This window comes from Lissotriton vulgaris, chromosome 7 (genome assembly GCF_964263255.1).
Source record: "Lissotriton vulgaris chromosome 7, aLisVul1.2, whole genome shotgun sequence".
NCBI lineage: Eukaryota > Metazoa > Chordata > Amphibia > Caudata > Salamandridae > Lissotriton > Lissotriton vulgaris.
The window spans coordinates 1,755,598,030-1,755,624,618 of record NC_141695.1 but is presented as its reverse complement, the minus strand read 5'-3'; the positions used below and the strand labels follow the sequence as shown (position 1 = coordinate 1,755,624,618).

Sequence of the window (26,589 nt, the reverse complement as noted above, 5' to 3'; positions counted from 1 at the left end):
CCTAACCAGGTTCAACAGCCTCCATCCTGTGAGTGTCGTAAGGCTCATCTCGGCCTGGCCACTGACAAGAAGTCGTTCCTCTACCTCAGATGACTGTCACCCCAGAAATACTCCATTGCAAGATTGTTTTTCAGCAGATAGGTGAGAATGGAATTGTACTATGAATCAGTAATGTGATATCCATGCAAGGAATGTCATGTAAAATATGTAAACTGCAACCTACACAGGACTTTTTGTGGCGAGGGAGGCGAACGTAAATCTACAGCACTACATGCCAAGAAAATATGCCTACAGGGTAAATAACAATCCGTTCGAGGCATGTGTGCTGTAGATACACATGCTGTAAAGTAAGACACGTCTAAGGGAGGAGTGAGATCATGATGCCCCTAATAACGGGTTAATGTACGACAGGTAACACCATGAAGAAAGGCATGGATATAGAATGGTGGGAGAGCAGCAACACTGAGTACAACAGGGGACGAACTTGAACTGAGTGAGGTCGCTGTGGGCTAAAACACCTCCCAGGTGCTGAAGTTAATGTCAGACCCTCCAGGATTTTGCAAGAATGAATGATTATGAGTAAAATAAAGTTCCGCCAAAATGCAGCTAAATTTCTATATTTGTGCCGCTAAATTTGCTAATTCATGCCGCTATATCCTGGGGGGTCTGTGGAGTGACTCTCATTAAAAGTCTAACCTGACTATTTTCAGTGACATTACTAACAGATATACATAGTGGTGTGAGATAATATAAAACTTCAATTTGACATAACTCCACGCTACTAAGGAATATGTGAGAATAAGAAAATACTAAATATAATACCACCTGGCTTTTTTTATGTAAGCCAAGGGGAGAAAATACATTTGCAATTACTCAAGTCAATAAATACCTTTTTAAGGAGTTTAGGTCACCCCCAGGGGTTGGAGAGCACAAGGTATGGCATGATTGGTCTCTAAGGTGTATAAGTATAGCAAGGAAAAGATGGGGGGGACACGTTAGAATCCCTGAGCTTTAAAGGGATCATCGAGGTGCTTTAAAACTACCATTTGTCTCACCGTGCAGAAGGGCCGTCCTAAACTATGCTTCCAAGTCTCTCTCTCATCCGGAATGGCGAAATTCAGCTTCTCAATTAGGGGCTAATAAGGATGGCGGGCGGACTGTGCCCGCTCGCTACCCTAACGGAGAACGGGACCACCTGCCATAAGGGCGGGGGTCCCGTAGGGGGAATTAGGATGTGCCCGCCACAGTGGCGGGCACATCCTACATGTTTTGCATTGTGGCGGGCGGTGCTCTCTGGACCGCCCGCCACAATGCAAAACATAAGAGAACGCATTTGCATATGCAAAGCGGAAGGCACAGCGCGGTGCCTGCCGCTTTGCATATGCAAATGTGGGGGGGTACCATAGGTACCCCCCTGTCCTCCCCCTAAGCTGGCGTCAACTGGGGGCCCGCAGGGGCCCCCGCAGCAAACACCGCCTGCCTTTCTGTGGCGGCATTGCCGCCGCGGAAAGGCCCCTTCATGTGGACATTGTATCATGGCTTGCGGTGTCCATAGGACACCGCCACCATATTATTCTATTACGACCGCGGCGGTAAAGTGGCGGACGGTCTTTCCGCCCGCCGCTGTCCCCACCGCCATCTTAATCTGGCGGGGGGAATGCAGGCATGGATGTCGGGCGGATTGCCTCTGCCAGGGTCACGGTGGCCACCGCCACCCTGGCGAAGGCAATCCGCCCGATATCGTAATGACCCCCTTAGAGTTTAAATAGTGATCTAGATTGCTTATATTGAAACCCTCTGTTGGGAAACTATATCAGGCGGAGGATTGATCTAGTGAAGCGAAGGGCTGAAGCACGCAGGACCGTGGCTTACGTGGTTTGACCTAAATATGCTCAAAACTATGTTGAGCATTGGGCGTGGCTTGCGCGCCGCTACGAGATGGCGGATCGCGCTTGAGCTCCGGGGTGACGGCCCCACACAGCAGGCGGCTTCTTCCCGGAATCGGCATTTTGGAGGTCGGAAGATGCCGTGAATATTTTGGAAGTCTTCTTTTCTTTTCATAATTGTGGGAAGCTTTCCTTTCTTCATCTCGAAGCATTGCTCATTGGAATTTGCAAGCGGCAGGCATTTTGATTTTCGGTGGCGTCGCTTGCGTTTTTTCCTCAGAGATTTGGGACATCTCACCGGAACCTGCACTAACTGCTGGGAATTAGGTGATATTTACCAAAACTGTTTATTTATGTGTTTCAACCATACCTCATCTGGATAACAGGCAACCTTTTGGGACATTCTAGGTTCTCTGGCTGTATGGTTGCCATATATGTTTCATTTAGATAATCACTCACTGGAACATGTTCAAGATCATTTTTATGAGATGTTTAGCCTGTTTTATCTTCTAATGTTGGTTTGACAAATTATTTTTCCATTGCTTCTTCAGCCTTGAATATGTTCTTCTTTTCTCTATCTACAAATGGCTGCCATTTTGTGCTATGGCAGCGATGACGCTGATTTTTCCTCACTACTACATCTCATATTGAGTTATCTTTGGGATTTCTCTTGAAAACACCATATTTATTCTATATTTTTGATTCACAGTCTACCAACTATTTTTGTCTGTGATTTCGAAGTTCCAATCTTCTGTCATTTCTCTCATTTTACTGAATCTCTGAAGTAACTTCGTGCTAACTGCTATGGCACAGTTGTCATAATCTGTGTATTGTGGTCTTCCTGTTTTTTGTACACCTTAATGGCTGACACCATGGGTCTTTCTCCCAAACCTAAAGACTCAAAAGGTAATCTGAAGAGGTCAAAACAAACCTCCCCGACTCCAGAGTCACCTCAGAAAGATGCTAGTACTACGCTGGATACCATTCTGTCACGTTTGAATGCTGTACATGATATTGCGCAATCTACTAAAACCAATACTGATTTATTACAGGTGGAGGTTGCAGCTATCAGGAATGATTTCAAATCCCTATCTCTTCGTGTTTCGACTGCTGAGACACGTATCGGTGGTGTGGAGGATACTGCGCAACAGCATTCTAGGTCTATACAACAGATGGAACGCTCGACGGTGGCACTACGGAGAGACCTCACAGAACAGGAAGATCGTAATCGTAGAAGTAATCTGCGTATTTTTGGCCTTCCCGAAGATGCGGAAAAATCATCCTCCTCGATGATAGAATTTCTATACCAATGGATTTCATCTACTCTACATATTTCATTTCAGAAAGACTTTGAAATCGAACATGCTCATCGTGTTCCCACTTTTAGACCCAAATCTTCGCCTCATCCTAGGGTGGTGATTTTTAAACTGCTACGTCATCAGCACACTGAAGTTTTTTTGGCTCAGATGAGGAAAATCAAAGTGGTCAATTGGGAAGGTCACAGGATTGCTATTTATCAAGACTTTGCCAAAGACACTGTTATAAGAAGGAAAGGTTTTCTTAACTTGTGGAAACGTCTACTGGACACTCAGGTTTATTGGGTGTTTTCTCTCTTCTTGTTTTCCTTTTTATATATCGCTGTCTCGTCTTTTTTCTTCTTGATTTTAATGATCTGTGTTGCTGAGTTTTTCTGCCTCTATTGGAACCTTCTCATCATGTTCGTTATTCTTCTGACGTATTGGTTTTGTGATTCTCGGTCGTTATTGTTATTGCTATTTATGGTTCTATTTACATTTACATACTGTTGTGGTTTTATGTCATTTTTGTGCTCGTTGGCTATCTTTAGTTATCTTTTTGGATTTATAACACCTGTTTTCTTTTCTCTTTATTCATCGCTTTTTCTCTTACCTTGTAATCATACTTAGGATATTTTGTGTTTAGTTGTTTTGTTTTATGTTATGCATTCTGTACTTGTGTTGTTATTTTACGTTTTATGTTATTCATTAAATTGTTATATAGTCATATCCTTTTTATATTTGTTTTCGCTCTTATCTTTACCGTATTAGTCTTGATGTGAATATATTATTTTGTTTCATTCTATGCTTTCCTTCTTTCTACTTCTTTGATGTTATGCTTCTATTGAGCATTATCCTGTTCTATTATCTTTGTTGTGTTGATGAAATGTATGATGATATTTACTTGAGACTGATGTGTTTGGTCTTCCTATTTCTATATTTATCCTTGTTAGACCTGTCTGCTTCTGAGAGTCCCCTCACACTATGATTTATTTTGTTCCCCCGTGCCTCCTAAAATTTGTCGCTTTTTCTTTGTCTACCAGGACCTTTTTGTGTGTTGTCCCATGGGGCTAGATGCTCCTTGATGCCCAGTTGCTCACCAAGTTCCTGGCACCTATGTACAAGGCGCCTGACGGAACCGGTGGCATAACAAACTGGGGTTGTCAACCCTAAAATGGTGGACACCATTGTCCCCTATGAGAGTGACTCCCATTGGAGCCCCTCTGACCTCTGACCCTTTGAAGGTTTTGGCGCACTTTGTGTAACCTGCAAACCTGACAGGAATCCCCTCAGGAGTTACAAGTACACAAAATGGCTGCCTTAGGAAGCCCAGTACGGTGGCTCCTAATGACCAAAAAGATACCTTGAAAGGGCCATGTCATTGACATAGCCAGGGAAGGTTCTAGAACCTTCTGGCTCGTGCTGGCATCCTAGGGCACTGGCTATAAAAGGCCCAGTCCCTGGCGGCCATTTTATGAATGATCAAAGAACACCAGAAGAAGAGGACTTGACCCCAGATTGACACCTGCCCTGTTAACCCCCTGAGGCAGCTGATAGCGCAGGCAGAGGAGCAGCAGAGGTTGCTGGCGTGGACCCTGACTGGCGTTCCAGTCAGAAGCGTGAGCAGTGACCTCTCGCCTTCAGCGCCTGGTCAGCGAGTGCCCAATTGCCCCTCAGAGACTTTGGCCATAGTTAGAGCCTCCCCGCCCCCCAGTGGTAAGATCGCAACTGCAACTCTTAAAAGTGCCCCCTTCAACTTAAGTGCCTCCTGGCGGGCGTTCGGACGTCTCCGAACCCACCGCCGTCGACGCGCTGTTTGTGGATAGAAGGTGAGGTGCTGCGCTGGGGCGGGGAAAGGCTGGCCTTCATTTGGGCGAGATTACTGTCTCTGCCCTGCCCGAGTGACTTGGGAGCTGGTGTGTGGGAGCCCCCCCGTGAGTGAACCCGGAGGGAGGATCGCGGAGCCCCTGGAACCCCCCTTCGCCCTTGGGAGAAGTGCCATACTGACTGGAGCGCTTACCGGCGCCGCCGAAGTGAGGTGGGCCGTCTCTTCCCCTGAAGTTGCCGCGTTGTTGTGGAACTGTGATGCAGCCTCATTTTGAACTGTGCGTGCAGGTGTTTTGGCCCCTCCGGCAGCCCGTTCGACGGTCCCAAGACTCGTGAACTGGAGCCGCCTTCGGAAACCCCGCCTGCGCTGACAGAAGCGCACAGACTCCTCCGGCAGCAGTAGTATTGAACCGGCTGGCCGCGGAGTGTAATTGCCGTAGTCATTTTATGGCTTTATCTTCCAGATATACGCGCAATGAGTTGTGAGTGCAACTAAGGGATTATCACGCGTATCTTGTGCCCAGAGAGCCCGAACCCGTGAACACTTCAAAAAAATTGTAAGAGCGCGCATTCCGCATTGAATGACAAACGTAATGTGTTTACCCTGAAAGTGAATAATTGGTGGCAGCGATACCAGAATGACCCTGTGATATTTATGTGAAACGATCAGTATCTAACCTGCTAGAAAACTGTACTGCATCGCTGATATTTATTCCAGTCATTGTTGATATTTATTCCAGTCGTTGCTGATATTTATTCCAGTCATTGCTGATATTCATTCCAGTCATTGCTGATATTTATTCTAATGTATTGAATCCTGATATTTATCCAGTATATTTATTTATTAGAGTCCAACTATTTATTGCTGAGAAACCAGTACACAGCTAATCAAACCGATGTAAGAAATGTGAATGTGATTACCTAAGTGAACTTCCTTCAAACCCAGAGAACTTTTACATAAACGAAACATATTTTTCTATAACAGTGGTGTGGTGTCCTTCTTTTTGTGTGGTTTGCAGGGAGTTATTATTTGGTCATAGCCGGCTTAACACAACAGCCTTCTACCGCCTTGTCACTCAAGCCAAGCTACCCCCCTATGTGCTGGGTTTGCCCATCGCAGGTCCAACAATCCTGCTCATTTAATTCATGTTTTGTATATATTATGATTGTTAGATATGAGGTTTGTGGTTAGATATTAATTATCTTGTTGATTATTCTACTCATTTTTGATGACTTTATATTTATTGCTATTTCTTATCCTATTTGCTACCTGATGTCACTTACTGAACTATATCTTGAGATTTACTCTTTTTATTTTTCTCTCTAGATAATAATTATATGGAGTTTGTTGTTCTGAAATATGTATTGATTGGTTAGCTTGTGCTTACTCTTCTTTTATTACTTGCTTCTCTTGTTTATGTAATTATACAGTATAATTGCGCCTTCTTCATATCACTCTCTATACCTTTCACTATGTATCATTTTCTTCTATGAGGTTTGGGTTTGTTATTTCGTCTTTCTTGGTGGCCACTCTGCTTGCCTCTCCATGTCCCCCCTGGTATGAATTTGGTCCTTTATAGACCTCCCCTGGTGGGTCTCTTTCTTCTTGTTTCTCTGTTTCTCTTTCTGCTTTTCTTTTTTCTCTTTCTTCTTTTTCCACTCTATCTTCTCTCGATTTCTCTCTTTCCCTGGATCTCCTGCTGGTGCTTCCCTTCTGTGGTGTCTATAGTAGGTTTTTGGATGTCTGGCTTTGTTTTTGGAATGCTTTCCCTACTATCAATGTTTGGCGGATTTATTGTTCTTGTGTGGTTATGCCTGGTTTGAATGTTGTGTCGCTTAATGTTCGTGGGCTGAATCATCCGCTGAAAAGATCAATAATTTTGGATTATTGTAAATCTCTGTCTTCAGACTTAGTGTTATTACAAGAAACAAAAGTATCTTACAAAGAGGCTTTGTTGCTGAGGGAAGAGTGGGTCCTTGATGTTGTGCGTTCAGAGGCCTTTGGTAAAAAGAATGGGGTGATACAACTAATTAAAAAAAATTCTGGCTTATCGGTGGTTTCTGCTGAACATGATTCAGAAGGCCGTTGGTTGTTGTCTAGACTTTCTGATGGTGCTGTTGATCTTTATGTTATGAATATTTATGCTCCAAACAATGATGATCCTTCGTTCTGAGGTTCGATCACTAAAGAATTAGCTGACACACCTCATAAAGGCAATCTAATAGTTGGCGGTGACTTTAATTTACCAATGGACCCTATTCTGGATAGACATTCTGCTTTTAAATTCCAACCTCCTAGAGCTCATAAACAAATGACAAATATGTGTTCCTCTACTAATCTTCAGGATATATGGTGTCTTCATAACCCTACAGGTAGTGACTTTTCTTTTTTTTCCTCTCCTCGTTCTAGCTTTTCTTGTATAGACTATCTCTTGGTTCACTTGTCTCTTTTACAATCTTCGTCCTCCCCGTACATCCATCCTATTCTTGTCTCTGACCACGCGGCTGTTTCCTGTTCTCTCCTAAACCTTGCTCATAAAAAAGAACCTCGTTCTTCAAGGTTAAACACAGAAATTCTGCATGATAATTCTCAGGTAATGGCTTTGTCTGAAGAGATCGATAATTTCTTTTCTGATAATGAAGGCTCAGTCAGCACTCCAATAGTTTTGTGGGATGCTTTTAAATGTACTCCTAGAGGTCAAATTATTAAATGTATGGCGAAGAGGAATGCTGTTATTAAGAAAGAACTTGCGGATTTGGCAGATGATATTAAAAAACAAGAGCTTCTCTATCGACATTCTAAAGATAAACAATTGTTACAAAGCATTAGGAACTTAAAATATTCCTACAATACTATTGTTACCAAAAGAACTGACATTGGAGTTCAGGCCCAGAAATCCAAACGTTTACTGTTAAAGAATCGTGCTGGTAGGATTTTGGCGGCAACATTGAAATTTCAGGAGTCTAGTTTCAAGTCCTCTCAGATATCCTCTATTAATGATAGCTCTGGTACTAAAAAATTTCAGACCAAAGAGATTCTTGATGTTTTTCGCGAATACTAAAGTAAGTTATATACTCCCACTAATCAATCCTCTTTTGATCAGTGCTAAAAGTTCTTAAAGACGATCCCGATTCAGACTGTGTCGGTTGATGATGGTGTGAAATTGGGTGGTCCGATTACGTCTGAAGAAATTATAAATGCAATTAAAGCCACACGCTCTGGAAAAGCTCCCGGTCCTGATGGATTCCCCATTATTTTTTATAAAACGTTTTTTCCTTATGTTGTTCCTCGCCTTAAGTCTGTTTTTGATGCTTTTATCCAATCGGGTTCGGTCTCGGACTCCGAGGCAGTCGCTACTATCGTGGTGATATCAAAAGAAGGTAAAGATCACTCGGATCCCAAGAATTTTTGTCCTATTTCCCTTCTTAATAGGGAAGCAAAGCTTTTTGCCAAGATACTAGCCAAGCGTTTGGAATCCTATATTCCTCATCTTGTTCACCCATCTCAGACAGGCTTTGTCAAGGGTAGACTTGCTAGGGACAACATCCGTACCTTTTGCCATATCTTGGGGAAAGCAAAGCGGTCTAACCTTCAAGCAGCTGCTCTGGCCCTTGATGCCGAGAAGGCTTTTGACAAGGTCTCCTGGCCTTTTTTACATGCTGTTTTGTGTGCACATAATCTTGGTGACTATTTTGTTAATATGGTTATGTCCTTGTATGCACATCCTAGGGCAAATATTAGGGTCAATGGGGCTACATCCTTGTTTTTTAATCTTTGCCAAGGCACTAGACAAGGTTGCCCCTTGTCTCCGCTTTTGTTTTTATTATCTATTGATCCGCTCCTTCAATTAATTGACCTCCATCAAGATATTAAGGGTTTTACTTTCAGTTCACACTGCATAAAGAAGGCTGCTTACGCGGATGATGTCCTTATCTTTTCTGATGACATCGTGTCGACCATTCCCGCTATTTCAGATACTATTAATCTTTTTTCTAGTGTTTCTGGTTATTCCCTTTTTGGGATTTAATACATAAACATCTTATGTTAATTTTTAAGATTTGAGTCCAGCTCTCCTTTCCAATGATTGTGTTGGGCCCACTAGCATCCGGCGTACCTTTGCTTTGGATTCCTTAGAGTTACAATTATCAGATCTTTTATTGACAGTGGCGGTTAAAGTTGTCCCCATGGAATGGAAGTCTTTTTTTTCCATCTCCTATCATACTTGGTGGGCATGGGTCTCTTTTTTAAGAAGTGCACACACTTCGATAGGTGAGGCTCATCTATCCCCCTCTATCTCTAGTGGTGTCTGGAGAGCTTTGGATGTATATAGGGATTTGGCATTGAAAGGGTTGGTTGATCAATATCCCTTTGTGACGTCTAGTTGATTCATGCAATTGTTGTCTATATTTAGTGCCACAGGAGATCCTTCCTTCCTTCCTCCCTTCCCCCTTGCTCTCATCTCTATATTTTTTGTTTTCTTTCTCTCCCTATATCTTTATATTTTTGCACTCTTTCTTTTTCTTTCTTGTCTTCCTTCTTTTTCTATATATTCTTTCTTGTATCAAGGTGATACTTTTGATGTTCATTAAGGTTCCTTTGCATAACTCTTATTTCTTCTATACTATACTCATGAATTCTAATTAGAGGAACTATTTGTGACTAGCTCACGGTTGTTATAATATACTTCTTTCTTTCATATCAAATGTATCACTTTTTTAAATTTATTTTTATTTTATTTAACTATTTATATGCTTCTTGAAAGTTAATAAAATTACTGAACAAAAAAAAACGATGTTGAGCGTTTTGGGAAAAATACAACTGGTTGTGATTAGAAGTGACTGATTGTTAGAAAGTCATCCTTTTGCAACTGTTCACTCCCATTTTTTACTAAATGATACTGGTGGTAGCTGTCTCTGACTGTACCCTAAGTTCCTCTAACCAGGCCCAAGGCAAGTGCTAGGTTTAAAAAGATACATGTAAAAGGGTACACTTACAATTGGCAATGAAAGACCCTATAAGTTCCTAGTATATAATAGGACATGGAGATTTAGAGGCCCAGGAGATTTCCTGCACATGCATGTGTGTGCATGTGTGCGCTACTGTCCTTTTAAAAGTGGTCCTGCCTTGCAGCCTTTCTTTAAAAATACGTTCTCACAATTGGTATTGACATACTATATACGTCCTTGCTAGATAATATGGCTAAGGGGGGGAAACTACCTATATGTCCTTAGTATATAATAGGGTATGGAAGTTTAGAGGCCCATCAGATTTCCTTCACTTGCATGTGTGCACCTCTGAACGCCTGCTATAATTTTACCAAAAACACAGTTGATGGACAGAATGTAGAACAATGTCATACATTCACCCCAGTACAAGGATCTGGGCCTAAATCACCCCGAGTGGGCTGGGGATGCTCAGACTTGAGTCCCAGGCTCTCCACACCACTGGAGTCAAGCTATCCAGGCTGATAAAGGCTGATAGCTCACCCCAAATAATTTCACAGGCAGCCTGACTTTGCAGACTGTCTTTAAAAGTAAGTTGTATGCAGATCCGACTTTGGCGGTACAGGTACATTGAAAGTGATAATCTAACTTATTTTTTCATATTAGGTACTCCCAATTTCTCCCCGAGGTGTACCAGAGTGTTGGAGGCCATGTAACTTTAAGCACAGACCTTATAAAAGATGTTTTGTGTGCCCTGGTGAGGGAAAACTACCCATTTCCTTTTTCCCATTGTAGATACTTAGCTCTATTTGCTAACATTGCAGTTTGTATTTAGGTATAACTATTGCTAAGAAAGGAGTTACATCATTCAACGACTTAAAAGATTGGTTTTGATAAAGTCAACAACTTTCCACTGTTGAATTTACAATAACTAGTACATAAGAGAAGTTATAGAACTTTCTCTTCTGTAAGACAAATTACAGCCTTCTAGTGGTCTCTCCTGATTGGTCAGCCTTGACAGGCTCATCCAGGCTGCTTTGATTGGGCGAGAAGTGGCCTGGCCAGAGCAGAGGCTATCTGATGGAGAGAGCTCTGTAGCTGAGGAAGACAGGTCATAAATAGAGGCCTGAGTAAATCAAACAGAGCTCAAAGAGAGAAAAGATCATTAAGAAATGCCAGGTGTACCTACCCCCACATCTTGTATCCCAGCCAGGTGGCAGACTTAGGACAGGAATTTGCAGAGGTCACGGGGTGGAGAGCTAATGGGAATGAGCCACACTAGGATTGGTTGAGCCAGCTCTTACTCCTGTGGAGAGAAATTATTCATGTTGGATTTTGTAAGTGCAGTGTTTTGTGAGACAAGAAAATGCCACACTTTGGAGGAAGTTGTCATGATTTTGGGTGGCACCCAGCATCTCATTGGAGAGGTCACCACCTGCTTCTCACCTCAAAACACTGAATAAATATGTGAGAGCTGCATAGTCTCTCTGATCTGCTGCCTGAAGCTACAAGGAAAAGAAGGACTGCCCTGCTGGGAGCTGGATCTGCACCCAAAGGCCTGCACTCTAACTGGCTGCACCTGCTGCACAATCTGGTAATACAGCCCTGGAGAATGTGCCTTGCTTCAGGATTAAGGGGTGGATCTCCCTGCAAGCTACAGGTTAACAGAGCCCACCTGTATCATCTCCGCCGAGTCCCCATCCTGCAATGCGTCCAGTGGACATTTAAGGATTTGGCCAGGTGTATTGTGGAGATCCCAGAGACTATGTAGGGGATTTCAGACCTTTGTATTGGTGGTTTTGGCACTTTGAACCCTACAAGGAGACCTTCAGGAAGCACGAAGCACCTCCTGAGAACTTTTGTGAAAAAACTCCATGAGGTGACCGACTTGACCCGAGAGTCAGGCTGACTACCTTCAACCATGACTCGGCCTTGGTTTCAGGTTCGTCCTACTGAAAGCTCCAGAGCCCCAGATTTCCAGGCCTTTCTGAAAGTCAAGCCAATGAACCCTCACTGAATATGTCCTTCTGTGGAGGATTGAGCAACGTCAGAGGAAAAAACTGAAGAAAACTTTCTAAGTGTGAAGCAAACCATCGCGGTCAGCCTCCAACTTTGACTTTGTCCCAGTCAAGCATGACCAGAAGATGTCCCAGAGTGGCGGTTTATGTTTTTAAGTATTGTAAAGCAGTTAGTATTTAAAAAATTCATATCTCCGGTTCCATACATTAGATGTATGTTGTTTTGGTGCCTATTTGCTTATAGAAATAATTTCTATTTTTATAAATTGGTGTGGGATTTTTATTGTGTGTTGTGTCTTACTTTTTTGATGTGTTGGCATCTTTAAATGGGTACACTCCAGTCTCCTAAGTTAGGCCTGACTGCTCGTTGTCAGCTACCCAGAGTTGAGCAAGGGACTAATTGACTGAGACCTTTACTGGACCCTATACCATTGTGGTGACCTAATAACTAGTGATAGGTGCATACTTACCCCAACCAATAACCAACTTTCGAACATTTGATAGCAGCTGTGGGATAAGGACTTGTGTTTGGAATACACCGTACAGTAATTAAGTACGATCTTTAAAAATCCTCAAACTTGTCTTACAACAAAACTTTTATGTCTTGAATGTTTAGAATTTGGACTAAACTGATTTTTAATCCACTGTTTTGATTTTCAGATTTTTTTTCTAATTCTGATAAGTAGTTGTTGAGACCCAAAACTAAGGATACCACTAAGTGTATCTGGATAAACTGACTAAATTCAAAGTGGCTGAGCTTAGCGTTCATTTAAGGCTAGGGGGCTACCTGCCATTAATGAGATTAGGAAGGCAGAGTTGGTTAGGTCCCTGAAGGCCTGGTCCAGGTCAGACCCAAAAAATGAAGGGCAGGGGAAAGATGACCCACCCCCAATGTTACCCAGGAGGAGGGTGATGATGATGATGCCTATTCCATTGCTTACATACTAAATACATAATTCGAGATGGTGTGAGGAGGGAAGAGTCCCCCACACAGGAACCACTGCTGTCCCTTGCAGAGAGGCAGATTGAGGCCCAACTAGCTTTAAAAGTATGAATTAGATGAGAAGAAGCGGGCAAGGAGGAGGAGAGAAGAAATGGTGGCAGCGGAACTGAAGAAGTTGAGGTATCCCGGGTGGGGTTTGAGTTCAAGCTTCCCACAGGAATAGTACCCAGGTACACAGAGGAGGTGACATTGGCAAATTGCTCATAGCACTTGAGAGGGCCTTGAGATGATGGACGTCTGCCTCAAGCATTGGGGTTCACTCTTGTAGGAGATAATCCCTACATCTGGGAGGGATAGACTCCTGTTCCTAGATGGGGATGAGGCTAAATCCTGCACCCTCATGAGAAGATGCATAGTTAAGAAATTTGGTTTGAGCACAGAGCAGTACCGGGTGAAATTCAGGGAAACCCAGAAAGTTAACACACAGTCCTGGCAGAACTTGGTGGACCTCTCAGAAAAAGCACTAGGAGGCTGCATTGATGGTATTCAAGTAACTACACCTGATGGGCTGTACAATTTGTTTATGAAAGAACACATTTTGACATTGTGTCCAAGAGAAGTTACGCCAATACCTAGTGGACTCTAAGCTGATGAGTGGGTGGGAACCCAGGTTTCCAATCAGCACCAGGGGGTTGATAAGAATATGGGAGGACAGGTCCCCACACCCAGGGAAAAGACCAGAGGAAAAAAGGTCAAAAACAAAAGAAAGAAGTCCTCAAAACATGAGCCAGTGTGATTATGGTGCATGGACACACTGGTGTCCAAAGAGCAGATCCTGCCTGGTGAGTTTCAACAGGTGACCTATGCAGGCAGCAGAACCAAACTACATCAAATGTCTATGTTGGATTTGGAATGGGGAGTAGTGAAAGGCCCTATTAAGATAGTTGTGTCTCCATCAATCCCAGTGCTGAGTTTACTGGAAAATGAACTCAAAGCACCTGAATGGTCATAGGTGGAGAGAGGGCTCTTGGGAGGTATTGGAGCTTCCTGTGTGAGTATGTGCTGTGATCAGGTCACAGACTAGCCAGAGAGGGAGTTCTGGATACTTGGACCATGGAGCAACGAGCCAAGTGTCCATGGACAAGGGCGCTGGTTCTGGTGAGCCAGCCCCGAGAACTCCAGAGGTGCAGCAGGAGTCTGACCCTGATGGGGAGGATTTAACCTCCGAGGAAGGGATTCCAGATCTCTGTGGAGAAGTGTGGCTCACTGGTTAGAGCAGGCAGACCCTGAAGCAGAGGTCAGACCCGGGACCAGGGTTCGATTCCCGAAGCGGCAGGGTCTTGAGCTCAAATGTCCACGGACTCGATAATTCTCGCTTCGGTGCCTGACCTAATCATGGGTTCACACTCTGCAACTCTGGGCATTAAGCTTGCTTAATCTCCACAACAGCCCCCCCCGCGGCGGGATGCCTGGCTTTCACCTTGGGGATGCCCTGTAGGGGCTATCTCACAGGGAAAAAACCAGGACTGGTTCCCAAGGCAAGCGCGGAGATGCCCCTTCGGGGGTCGATTCTGGCGCTATATAAGAAATGCAATAATAATCTTAGACTTGGCAGAACTGACAGGAACTAATGGACCCTCCAGAAAGGAGGTTTTTCATGGGCAGAGAGACTGCCCCACCCTTGAGGGCTTGAGGAGGATTTGCCTTAAAGCAAGAGGAGCAGGATGAAGGGGTTCCACAGAATCTACTGGGAAGATGGACTGCTCTATACTGAGGCCATAAACCTCAATGATGGGGCCACTAGGAGGTTGGTGGGTCCCCAGAAGTACAGAGAATTCATCCTGACTTTAAGTCATGATATCCCCTTGGCAGGACATTTGGGGCAGTACAAGACTTGGAACGGGTTGGACAACCTTTTTTACTGGCCCCATATTGAGAAGGATGAGTTCTGTAGCTCCTGTGTCTCCTGTTAGGCCAGTAGCAGGAGAGAGGGCAAGTCAAAGGCTCCCTTGATACCACTGGCAGTGGTTGGGACTCCCTTTGAGAGAGTGGAGGTGGACATTGTTTGCCCCTAAAAGCCTGAACTTCATTAGGGAAAAAGTATTTCTTGTTGGTAGTGGACCATGCCACAAGATACCCTGAGGCAATACCCCTCAGAACAGTCACTGCTCCTACAGTGGCTAGTGCTCTACTTGGTGTGTTCACCAGAATGGGGTTCCAAAAGACTGTTGTTTCAGATAGGGGCATAAACTTCACGTCAAGCTATCTGAAAGGGATGAAGAATGAATGGGTTGTTACCTACAAGTTTACCACCCCATATCACAGACTAATAGTCTGGTGGAAAGGTTTAATAAGAATCTGAAGGGCATGATCAATGGGTTGTCTGACAAACTCATGAGGAGTTGGGATATTCTTATCCCATACCTATTGGTCTTTTCTCTTTGACACCAGGTATCACTGATTGATGTGTGCACTACATTGACACTGGTGACAGCCTACCTCTCCAAAATAAATTGTACAGGTTGACTGATGATATCAGAGCCAGCATCAAGGCTGAGGTAACTAAGGTGCTAGAATTGGGGGTAATTAAGCCCTCTTACCGTCCATGGGCAAGCACAGTGGTTCTGGTGCCCACACATGGCCCCAGGGGGGAAAGGAGGAGTTAAGGTTCTGTGAGGACAACAGAGTCACTAGGAGTGATGCTCACCCTATTCCTAGAACGTATGAGCTCATTGATAGGTTAAGGGCTGCTAAGTATCTGAGTACATTTGATTTGACTTCAGGCTACTGGCACATTGCCCTCAGTGAAGGAGCAAAGGAGAAGTAAGCATTTTCTACATCGAGTCACATTACCTGTTAAAAGTAATGTCCTTTGGCTTAAAGAATGGCACTGCCACCTTCCAAAGGTTGGTGAACAAGGTCCTGTCTGGGATGGAGAAGTTTAGCACAGCTTATCTTGAAGATATAGCTGTGTATAGTTCCACGTGAGATGACCACATGAGGGAAGTGCCCCGGGCCATGATGCAGGCAAATCTGACTATTAAGGCCAGCAAGTGCCAAATAGGACAGAGTTCTATGGTGTATCTGGTTCACTTGGTAGGTGGAGGCCATGTACAACCTCTCCAGGCCAAACTCCAAACCATTTTGGATTGGACAGCTCCTACTACCGAAGCACAGGTCAGGGCATTCCTTGTTCTGACGGGGTACTATGGAATATTTGTTCAGAACTATGGGACTAATTTGGCTCCTCCTGACAGAAGTTTCTTCTTAGAAGAGGCCAAAGAAAGTGATGTGGACTCCAGAGTGGCAGAAGGCCATTGACACTCTTAGGGAGGCTATGTGTTCAGCGCCAGTGTTACTGATCCCTGACTACACAAAGGAGTTTGTGGTTCAGACAGATGCTTCAGAACAAGGGATTGGGGCAGTGTTGGCACACGTAAATGCAGAGGGCCTTGATCAGCAGTTGCCTTTTTAGCAGGTGACTTATCCCCAGAGAACAAAGATAGAGTGCCATTGAGAGGTCTTTGATGTGGTTTGGTCCTGAAAAAGCTGAGAACATAACTGTTTGGTGCTCAGTTTTGTGTTCAAACTGACCGCAGACCTTTCAGGTGGCTCCTGCAGATGAAAGGGAGAATCCCAAGCTATTGAGGTGATCCATTTCTCTACAGAGGATGGATTTCACGGTGGAACACAGACCTTGGGATGCCCATGCTAAAGTGGGTAAACCTTCCAGATTTTTACACTTAAAGGTGAGGACTACCAGGGTGCAGGTTAGTTACCCATCACCTTTCGCTTGGGGGGCCATGCTAGAATGTCATCCTTTTGCTTTGTTCAGCCCCATTTTTGGCTGAATGTTACTGGTGGTAACTGACTCAGACTATACCCGGGGCTCTGCTAACCAGGCCCAGGGCCGGTGCTATGCTTACAACGGTACATGTGATAGGGTACCCCTAGAATTGGCAACAACAGACCTTATAAGCCCCTGGTAGATAATAGGGCCAGGAGCTGCAAGCTGCATTGCAAACTGTCTTTAAAAGTAAATTATATGCAAACTCAACGTTGGTGGTATGGGTACATTAAAAGTGATGGCTCTACCTTACTTTAACATATTAGGACCCCTCAAGGCCTCCCCAGAGTTGGGACATTTAACTATAAGCAGGGACCTTATAAAAGATGCTTTGTGTGCCCATTTCAAGATACTTAGCTGCATAGGCTACGATTGCAATATTTTATTTAGGTATAACTATTGCTAGGAAAGGAGTAATATTATTTAAGGACCTAAAAGATTGGTATCAATAAAGTTAACAACTTTCCACTGTTGAGTTTATCATAACTAGTAAATAAAAGAAGTTATGGAACGTTCTCTTCGGTAAGCCAAAATCCATCCTTCTAGTGGTCTCTGCTGATTGGTCGGCCTTTACAGGCTAAGCCAGGTTGCTTTGATTAGGTGATGAGTGGACTGGCCAGAGCAGAGGTTATCTGATAGAGACAGACTTGCAGCTGAGGATGATAGGTCATAAAAAGGGAGCTAGGTAAATCAACCTGAGCTCAAAGATAGAGCAGATCAGTGAGGATTAACAGGTGAACCTACACCCACATCAAATTACCCAGCCAGATGGGATAGGAGAGGAAGTTGCAGGGGTCAAGGGGAGGAAAGCTGATGGAAATGAGTCACACTGGGGCTTGGTTTAGTCAGCTCTTACTCTTCTGCAGAGAAATTTTCCATGATGGATTTCGGACGTGCAGTGCTTTGTGGGGAAAGAAAGTGCCACACTTTAGCTGAAGCCGTCATGCTTTTGGTTGGCATGCAGCATCTCATTGGAGAGAGGTGCCCCCTTACTTGTCGCCCCAGTACATATGTAAGACCTGCATAGTCTCTAAGATCTGCTGCCTGAAACTACAAGGAGAAGGTGTAATTTTGATCTGCACCCAAAGGCCTGCACTCTAAATGACTGCACCTGCTGCACAATCTTGTAATACAGCCCTGGAGAATGTGCGGTGCTTCAAGAAGGATTAAGGGGTGGATCTACCTGCAAGCTACAGGTGCGTCCAGTGTACTTTTAAGGATTCGGCCAGTTGCATCCCAGAGACTATTGAGGACCTTTGGATTGGTGTTCTGGACACCTTGAACCCACAAGGACTGCTTCAGGAAGCGGTTCCTGAAGTTTGGAGAACTTTTGTGAAAAAGCTTCATGAGGTGACTGACCCAACGTTGAGAGAAAGCCGTGACCCGGCCTGGATTTCAGGTTCATCCACTGAAAGCTCCAGAGCTCCAGACTTCTATGATTTGCCCGTGGACCCGTAGAAAGTTAAGCCCGGCGAACACTCACTGTGGAGGGTCGAGCGACATTTAGAGAAAAAGCTCCATAAATGTTTCTAAGTGTGAAGGTAAAATTTCGACCAGGGCCTCCTGCTTGATGTATCCGAATAGAACTCCATTGCGGTCTGCCTCAAACTTAAACCTTAACTTTGTCCCAGTCAAGCGCAACCAGATGTCCCAGAGTGGCGCTCTACGTTTTTAAGTACAACAAAGTGGTTAGTCTTTAAAAATATATATCTCTGGTTCCCTACATTGGATTTTTGTTGTTCTGGTGTCTATTTATTAATACAAATATTTCCATGTTGTATAAATAGGTGTGGGATTTGTATTGTGTGTTGTATCTTATTTATTTGATGTATTGGTGTCTTTAAATGCTTTACATTCTTGTCTCCTAAGGTAGGCCTGACTGCTCGTTGTCCGACACCAAAGGTTGAGCAAGGAGCTAATTTCCTGGACCCTATTCCGTGTTGATGGCCTTATTACAAGTGGTAGGTGCATACTTACCTCTAACAACAACCCACTTTTCAACACTAATCAAATGTAAAGGAGGTAAAAAAATGTGAAAAAGGCCTGACTAGTCATTCTCAAGTGCACAGCTTGGTGTTAATGAAAATATAAATGCAAATTCTGCTGTCATGAAAAAAATAGTGGCCATAAAAAAAATGCTACAATCTGTGAGTACGACTTATGTACTATTATGTGGGTCTATTTTGTACTAAGTGTGGAGTACGTGATTATATGAGCTATAAAACGAGGCATTTGAAATAGAAACATCTCAAGTGCAGTACTCGGTGTGAAGTTTTTTTAATTTTTTTTACCACTGAGGCCAAATGTGTTCTGAAGGCACCGTATGTGCAGAGAGCAACTATTCAGTCAGTTTGCCTTTGTGCTAAAAAAGGGTGTTTAGGAGACTATTATGGCACTGGGTAGCGTTACTTACAAATTTACCATAATGAGACCCAAGGTGCTGATGTGGCAGCTTCCGATGAATTTCAGAATTGTCATTTACAGCCAGATTCATCAAACTAAAATCGGCTCGCAAAGGGCCAGATTCTGAGAATCTGGCCCTTTGCGAACGCTATTTTTGCATTTGGGATTCATCATCCCAAATGCAAAAATCGCAATTCTAGAAATCGCTAAATTGCGATTATTTGCATTTAAGGAATCTCAATTTGAGATTCCTTAAATGCAATTCATGAACCATTTTTAAATTGCAAATTGGCAATCTGGGGCCGCTATTTACAGCAAAGTCTAACTACGTGGTAAATAGCAAAATCTTTGAAAAATGCACTAAAGTGCATTTTCAAAGTGTCATGTTGCGCACACACATGCCCTAAGGGCATGTGTGCGCAACATATGTGCACACATCAATTTCAGGGGTGCAACAGGGTGTACTTTGGACACCCCTGCACCCTTGAAATCGCTATCTCAATTTGCGAATCGCTAATTGCGATCAGCAAATTGAGATGGTCTTCCCATTCATTCCTATGGGCCTAGGCCCATAGGAATGAATGGGGAGATATTCCTTAATTGCGACTCGCAATTTGCGAGTCCCAATTAAGGAATTATTAGAAATCGCTATTTTTAAAGTGATTTCTTGATAAATAGCATTTTGCTATTCCTTAATAGCGATTCGGTATTTTTCGCTATTAAGGAATCGCAAAATGTGTTCTTGATGAACCTGGGGGTTAGTCCGTTGTCAAAGGTTTTGAGGTGGTAAACCCACCTCGGTTTTTTTTTTAAACAGGACGCATTCGGCATCACTGCTGGTACCACCAGTGTTTCCAGGATCGCCCACTCTCGGTCATTAACCCTGTTTTGCAGAGAGAGGAAGTGATTACTCATACATGTGGTAATCTTCTCGGATCTGATTTTGCTCCAGTGTTCTCACATTCGTGTCTTGACCTTTCCGCAGGTCATGCCAATGTATCTGAATTTGCAGGGACGGGTGATCATATAAATTGCATGTGTAGTGTTGCAGTTTTTGTGTTGTCTTAAGGTTCATTTGAGATGTTCACAGAGTTGTAAGACATTTGTTGCCTTTGTTAGATGGCACACCACACACTTTTTGCAGGCTCCATGTAGTAGGGATTGTGTTTGTTTTGGTCCATGTGGTTAGGGTTGTGTAACAGTTCATGGATATTTCTACTCCTTTTGTGGGCAAATCTAGGTTTGGGCCATTGTAAATTGCTGGATGTTATTATACTCCAGTGTTTTTTGTCCACTTTCGAGGCCGTGCTGTAAGTTGTCACATATGTGAGGATGTCTTTCTCTGTGGTTTTATCTGTGGGTTCCATAAGGTTTTCGCGATTTTGGTTCCTGGTTCTCTTCTGACATTTATTGATGATATGGTATGGGGTAATCCCTCTTCTGCAGCTTTTCTGTTAGATCCTTAGCTTGTCTTTTCTAAACTTGTATTTCAGTGCGCTACAATTGCAATGAATTCACAAGAACTGACTGTAGGTTACATATTCCCTCAGGAGTCATGGGTGGAAACTGTTAATGAGAGAAAACTATTCTTGGCAGTGGGTTAATAGTAATTTCGAGTTTTGAGACTTTTGCCTTCGGCATAAATGGGGACATCCAATAAGTCTGTAATGTGTGTTGTATGTGTGAATTCGAGTGATTCATCATGTGTGTTAAGCCATTCGAGAAAGTTTGGAATGGTATCGGTTCGCCCCTTCCAGATCATAAGAATGTCATTTATGAACCTCTTCCAGAAATGTATCTGGATTTCGAAGGGGTTTGAGTTCTGCAAAATGTATTTGTCTTCAAAAGAGCTGACTTATTGTCCTCCTAGACTGGGGGCAAAAGTGCTCCCCGGTGATGTTCTGTGGGTCTGGAGGTATAACTTGTCTTGAAACTCAAGAAAGTTCTCTGTCAATGTTATTCAGCAGCACTCTAGAATGAAGTGCCTAGGTGCGTTGAAGAGCCCGTTTTCTTTTCGGAAGGTCTCCTCAATCATTTGCAGTGTGGCCTCCTGTGCAAGACTAGTGTATAGGCTCTCGATGTCTAAGCCTACCAATATATTTGTGCTCTCATGATATGTGTGCTCTTTAAAATGGTTCAGGAGGTTCTTACGTTCTTCAAGATTGTTGGGGTTTTCTGGATTAGTGGTTAAAAATGTACTCCACAGCTTGTGACAAGGGTTCTAGGATTGAGCCGGTGCTGGACACAATGTGGCGGCCTGGGGGTGGTGATTTGTTCTTATGCATTTTAGGCAACAAGTAAAAGTAAGGTGTTCTGGGTGTCTTTATCACTAGGAATTCAGCTTTCTTCTTAGAGATCCAGTAGTGAGTCTCTGCTTCTTCTACCAGGTTGCTGATAATTTGGTGTAGATTTGGGGTGTGATCCCTTCTCAGGGGTCTGTAGAACCTATTATCAGAAAGCATATTGGTGCAGTGTGTCTTGTAAACAGTTCTCTTTAATAGGACAATGCCTTTGCCCTTTACAGCCAGTTTTATGCCCAGGTCTTGATTGGTTTTTAAATGCTCAAGGGCTTGTTGTTCTTTTCTGGTTTTGTTGTGGAACATAATCTTTGGCTTGTTGGGATTCTAGACTTCTTGAAAAATAGCCTGTTTGTATGCAAGAATTTCCACAGGTGTTGATGAGTTTGGAGGACAGAATGGAGATGTACTTCTTAAATTGATGTGACCTTCTGTTTGGGGGACATCTTTGTCCCTAAAGAATGCCTTGAGTTGATTTTGCGGCAAAATTCCGCAATTTCGCAGTGAACATATGGTTTGGCCTTTGTCCATCATCTAATTTTGATGCAGCTATCCCTGTAACGCTTATGAACGGCAAGTGTTTTTTCATCAATCCCTACCTGACTATCACAATCAATACTTTAGGAGTAGTCTCTGGCTGCCACTCAATTGGACAGGCTATCCCCCTACTCAAATAGCTACTTTTGTCAAGTATCCAACTTATCCATCATGGAAAAAGCTCTGAAAAACCTGTGCTGCTAAGCAGCTTAATAAACTCAAAGAAACCTCCTTGATGAATTTAAAAAAAAATGTATGCCAAGCTGCAGGACTGAGATGACAATGCTACAAATAGTTGATGAGGGAACATTCATCTTATACAAAGGAGAGGTGTTTCTTCTTGTTCTCCTCACCTGGCAGCAACATTTGATATGGTCAATCATGCCTCCCTTCTTTAAGTCTTAAATATCAGCCGGGGCTCTAGAGGATCCTTCCTTCATCTGAAGCTCTTGACTTTGTACATGGTTCCCCCTAGATCCCTCCTGGGCCAATGCAACATCTCTTTTCACCTTTCTTTGACACATAGCTGTATATTATACCGCAATCAGGATTGGAAGAGTGCGTGTAAAAAGTGAAAATCACTGACAATCGCCCTATGTCCCGCTCCAATCTATTGTTTTTTCACCACTGTGCCACTGTAGACAGACGCCTGCATTTTGGAAACCGGTACTGACCTTGTCCTCATGGGACCAGTTCATTTCGCACTCTTCGCTGTAGAAGATCAGATCACATCTTTGCTATCTTTATTTCACTGAACTGGCTCCCAATAGAAGCCCATTGTTTATTCAAACCAATTCATATGGTACATAAGGCTTCCCACGAGGGGGCAGAAGACTATTTGGCACCCAAATTAGTCAACACAGGGGTGGGCCTGCTCAAGGAAAGGGCTGATTCTATATCAGGAAACTGCTACTGTTACCCTGCTACACTGATGGCTGGTTCCGACACACCACGAAGGGCGTATACTTCCTCTTGTGATGCTTCTAAGGATAAAAACCTTCAGGTCTATCCTGATTCTTGGAATGCATTTTTAGCAAAGGGGACCAGGTGGCTATTCTGTGTTTGAATGGCAGCCTAGATATATGTAATGGTGCCCAAGTAGCATAATGGTACTTGTACTCTGTTCAAAATACCACCTATATCCGTGCAGGAATGAGTATCTTTGTCAATTATTGGAGAGCCACATTTATGTTTGTATACTCTTTAAAAGAGGTTTATAGTTCCAAGCAGAGATGAACAGTAGAGAGGAAACCATTGTGAAGGTTCCATGTAGGCTACCTCAAAAATGAGGCTTAATCTCCAGATGTAAATCCTCTTACAGATGATCATATACATCTGTACATCACGGGATAAAAACACAAGCACAAAGTGTCTAGAAGTTACCACACAAAGGTACTGTTAGAAAAATAACAAGAATCTGACGAAGATGCTCCCAGCATACAAACTGCTACAAGTCTTTATCTCACCAGTTCAGTAAAGCCATACAGTAAAGAGGATGGATATATTTATCATGTACTTTGTGTAAGTACTGAGGCTCAGCCGGGAAAAGTTAGGAGTGCTTGTGTAAACTTTTTAAAACTTTTAAAACCGCTAATTTTAAAACACTTTTTGTCTTTGTCCTGCATTGTCTTGTATTTACCTTGCACGGTGTTTCTTCCTACCCGCACTGCCACCGCGAACCCTGCAGCCGAATAGGTGCTGTCCAGGGACTCACGCGGGCCTAGACGCCATATTGGGACTAGTTTGGGGTGGCGCTCTAGTTGGTCGGAGATACACCACCCTCCTCCTGTCTACCTTACATATGGCCTCCATTAAACGTCCGCGCAGCGGGCACGCCAAAGGCAAGCCCGTCAGCGCCCTATGAGGCTGGCACAATTCATTGAGTCTCTGACGCTCTTCCAGCAGCCTTTGGGACTCATACTCAACCTGTCCTTTTCCACAGCCAGTGTTCCTATGGCATGGAAACAGGCATGGGTATCCCCTATTATTAAGAAGCCCACATTGGATCCGTCAAAACTGGAAAGCGTTAGGCCAATCTCCCTTCTCCCATGGGTGGCTAAGATTGCTGAGGCCCATGTGAATAATGTGTTATCCCAATTCATGCATCTTAATGGCATTCTGAATCCATCTCAAAACGGCTTCAGGCCTGGCCACAGTACCGAGTCCGCCCTACTAGCCACGACCGAACATCTACGGACGATTCTCGACGCTGGTCAGAGTGCAGCGCTGATTTTGTTAGATCTCAGCGCTGCCTTTGACACGGTGTCTCACAACATCCTTCTATATCATCTGGAGGCAGTTGGGATTACTGGACTCGCTTTAGACTGGTTTCGAACATTTCTGAAAGATAGATAATTTCGGGTATCGGCACCACCATACCTTTCCCAGTCCCATTCCTTTGGACAGGGAGTTCCTCAAGGTTCTGCACTCAGCCCGTCTATTTAATCTCTATGTTCAGCCGCTTGCAGCATTGGCTAAAGAGTGGGACCTAATGCTGGTATCATATGCTGACGATACCCAGCTGGTTATCACCTTAGCTGAAGGGCCATCTGCTTCAGCTACGAGGTTCAGAGACGGGATGGCAGCAGTTGCCCAATGGATGACTGACAATTGTCTGCAGCTTAATGCAGGTAAAACTGAGGTTCTGCTTGTAGGGAAGAACATCACCCTCTGGAATGAGCACTGGTGGCCGGCCTCGCTGGACATTATGCCAACACCTAAATCTCTAGTTAAGAACCTGGGAGACTGGATGGACTCTTCACTTAGCTTTCAGACTCACACCAAGAGAGTGGCAGCTACTCGTGTGGGTCTGCTAAGAGGCCTTAACCCTATTCTGAAGTTTTTTGACTCAAAAGTGCGTCAGCTTATTGTCCAAGCCACTATTCTATCACGCTTGGACTATGCCAGTGTGCTGTTCATGGGCGCAAATAAAGCCGAGATAGCGCGACTCCAGCGAGTCCAAAACTCAGCAGCGAGAACCTTGGTAGGACTTCCCCGTAGGTGTTCAGCCAGAGCCACGATCAGAAGGCTGCACTGGCTTCCGATTAACTCCCGAATCCAGTTTAAAGCTCTTTGTCTGGCGTTTAAGATTCTTAAATTCGGGAGCCTGGACCTACTATGCCCACTTTTAACCCCATATGTTCCACAGCGTAGTCTGCATTCACTAGGACAACATCAGGGGATTGTACCTCGGACTAAATTATGCCGCATTGGTGGCCGCTCCTTCCGGGTTTTGGCAGCCAAGCTTTGGAACTCCTTGCCGGTCGGCATCCGCGGAATGGAAAATTTGCTTGCTTTCCAGAAAGCCATTAAAACCTTTCTGTTTCCTCCAGCATAGGGATTTGCGACCATGGTCGGCTAGCCTTTAGTTTTGTTAGTACCTTTCGATCTAGCAGCGCCGGGACGATTCTTTGCTGGGGCAACTGTTGCGCTTACAAAACAATTAACATAACATACCATAACATAAGTAAGCAGTACCAGGTAGTAAAAAATACCTAATCTGGATGCAATAGAGATTAAAGACAAAAAACATATGACAAGATCAATATAATCCTTCATGTAAATAAAAAAGGCTTTACCTCTTGGTGTCGTCTTCACATATATGTTATAATAATCCGATGCAGCTATAAAAGAAGGAGAGGAGCCATCACTAAGGAGACTACATTATCAAGAACCTAAACAGTGCCCGACCCATCATGATCACTAAAGGTCTCAGAATTGGATAACATGAGAGCGGTCAGGGATGGTCTTCTTCATCAACCGCGCCCAACGTCCTTACCTGATTGTACCATAAACAATATCTACTGATTGTGATTGTCATACAACAGATTAAAATACCAAAAGAAACAACACTAACATGGGAGCAAATATATGTAGCATCCCGGGGCAATAAGATTCTTAAGGCCATGATTGTGACCAAAGTCCTTCTACCTGGAAACTGTGGGGCATATTACCAACAACTAGCGATGATTATCGCTATGTTGGTTTAGCAGCAATAATAACATCGCCGAGCTCTGCCAATTTTTATCGCTTAGGAGCCTTGCTATTATCAAGGTTTTTTCTCCTAAGCGATAAAAATCAGCCGAAATGCATGAATATCGCTGTAAAGTCAGCGATATTCATGCATTACCGAACAAATGCTCTTAGCCATGTTATCCACCTACCATTGGATAACATGGCTAAAAACAGCTCTGGGCAGGCGTTAGCTTTTGGAGATAATTGCGCTTAGCGCGATTATTTCCAAAAGTTGGTAATAGGAGATAGAGATTTTAGCGACTGTTTCCAGTCGCTAACATCTTGGCACGCCCACTTTGCATGTCATTAGCGATAATTATCGCTGACATGCAAAGTGGGCACCTAAATGCCCACTATCTCCTACTAGCTGTTGCTAACTGGTGTTAGCGACAGCTAGGTAATAGGGCGATACAATTATCGACGCTTTAGCGGGAAAAATTCCCGCTAAAGCGGCGATAATGCCCTTGGTAATATTGCCCGGTGAGTGCTGATCCAACGGGTCTATTGACTAATGGGTCATGAATACATCTTCAGTTGTCCTACTGGAAAGGATCTTTCTTTGCAGAAATAAAAGTTTT

At 43.7% G+C, this 26,589-nt stretch overlaps 1 protein-coding gene across 1 annotated transcript in view; it reads right to left on the bottom strand.

The window, feature by feature from the left end:
* The window catches only part of LOC147706590 (V-set and immunoglobulin domain-containing protein 10-like), a 190,073-nt gene that overhangs the window by 8,862 nt on the left and 154,622 nt on the right, over positions 1 to 26,589 (bottom strand). The window contains exon 10 of the mRNA XM_086933083.1: positions 25,576 to 25,620. Coding sequence (XP_086789209.1) covers positions 25,576 to 25,620 — 45 coding nt within the window. The remainder of the gene's footprint in view (positions 1 to 25,575; positions 25,621 to 26,589) is intronic.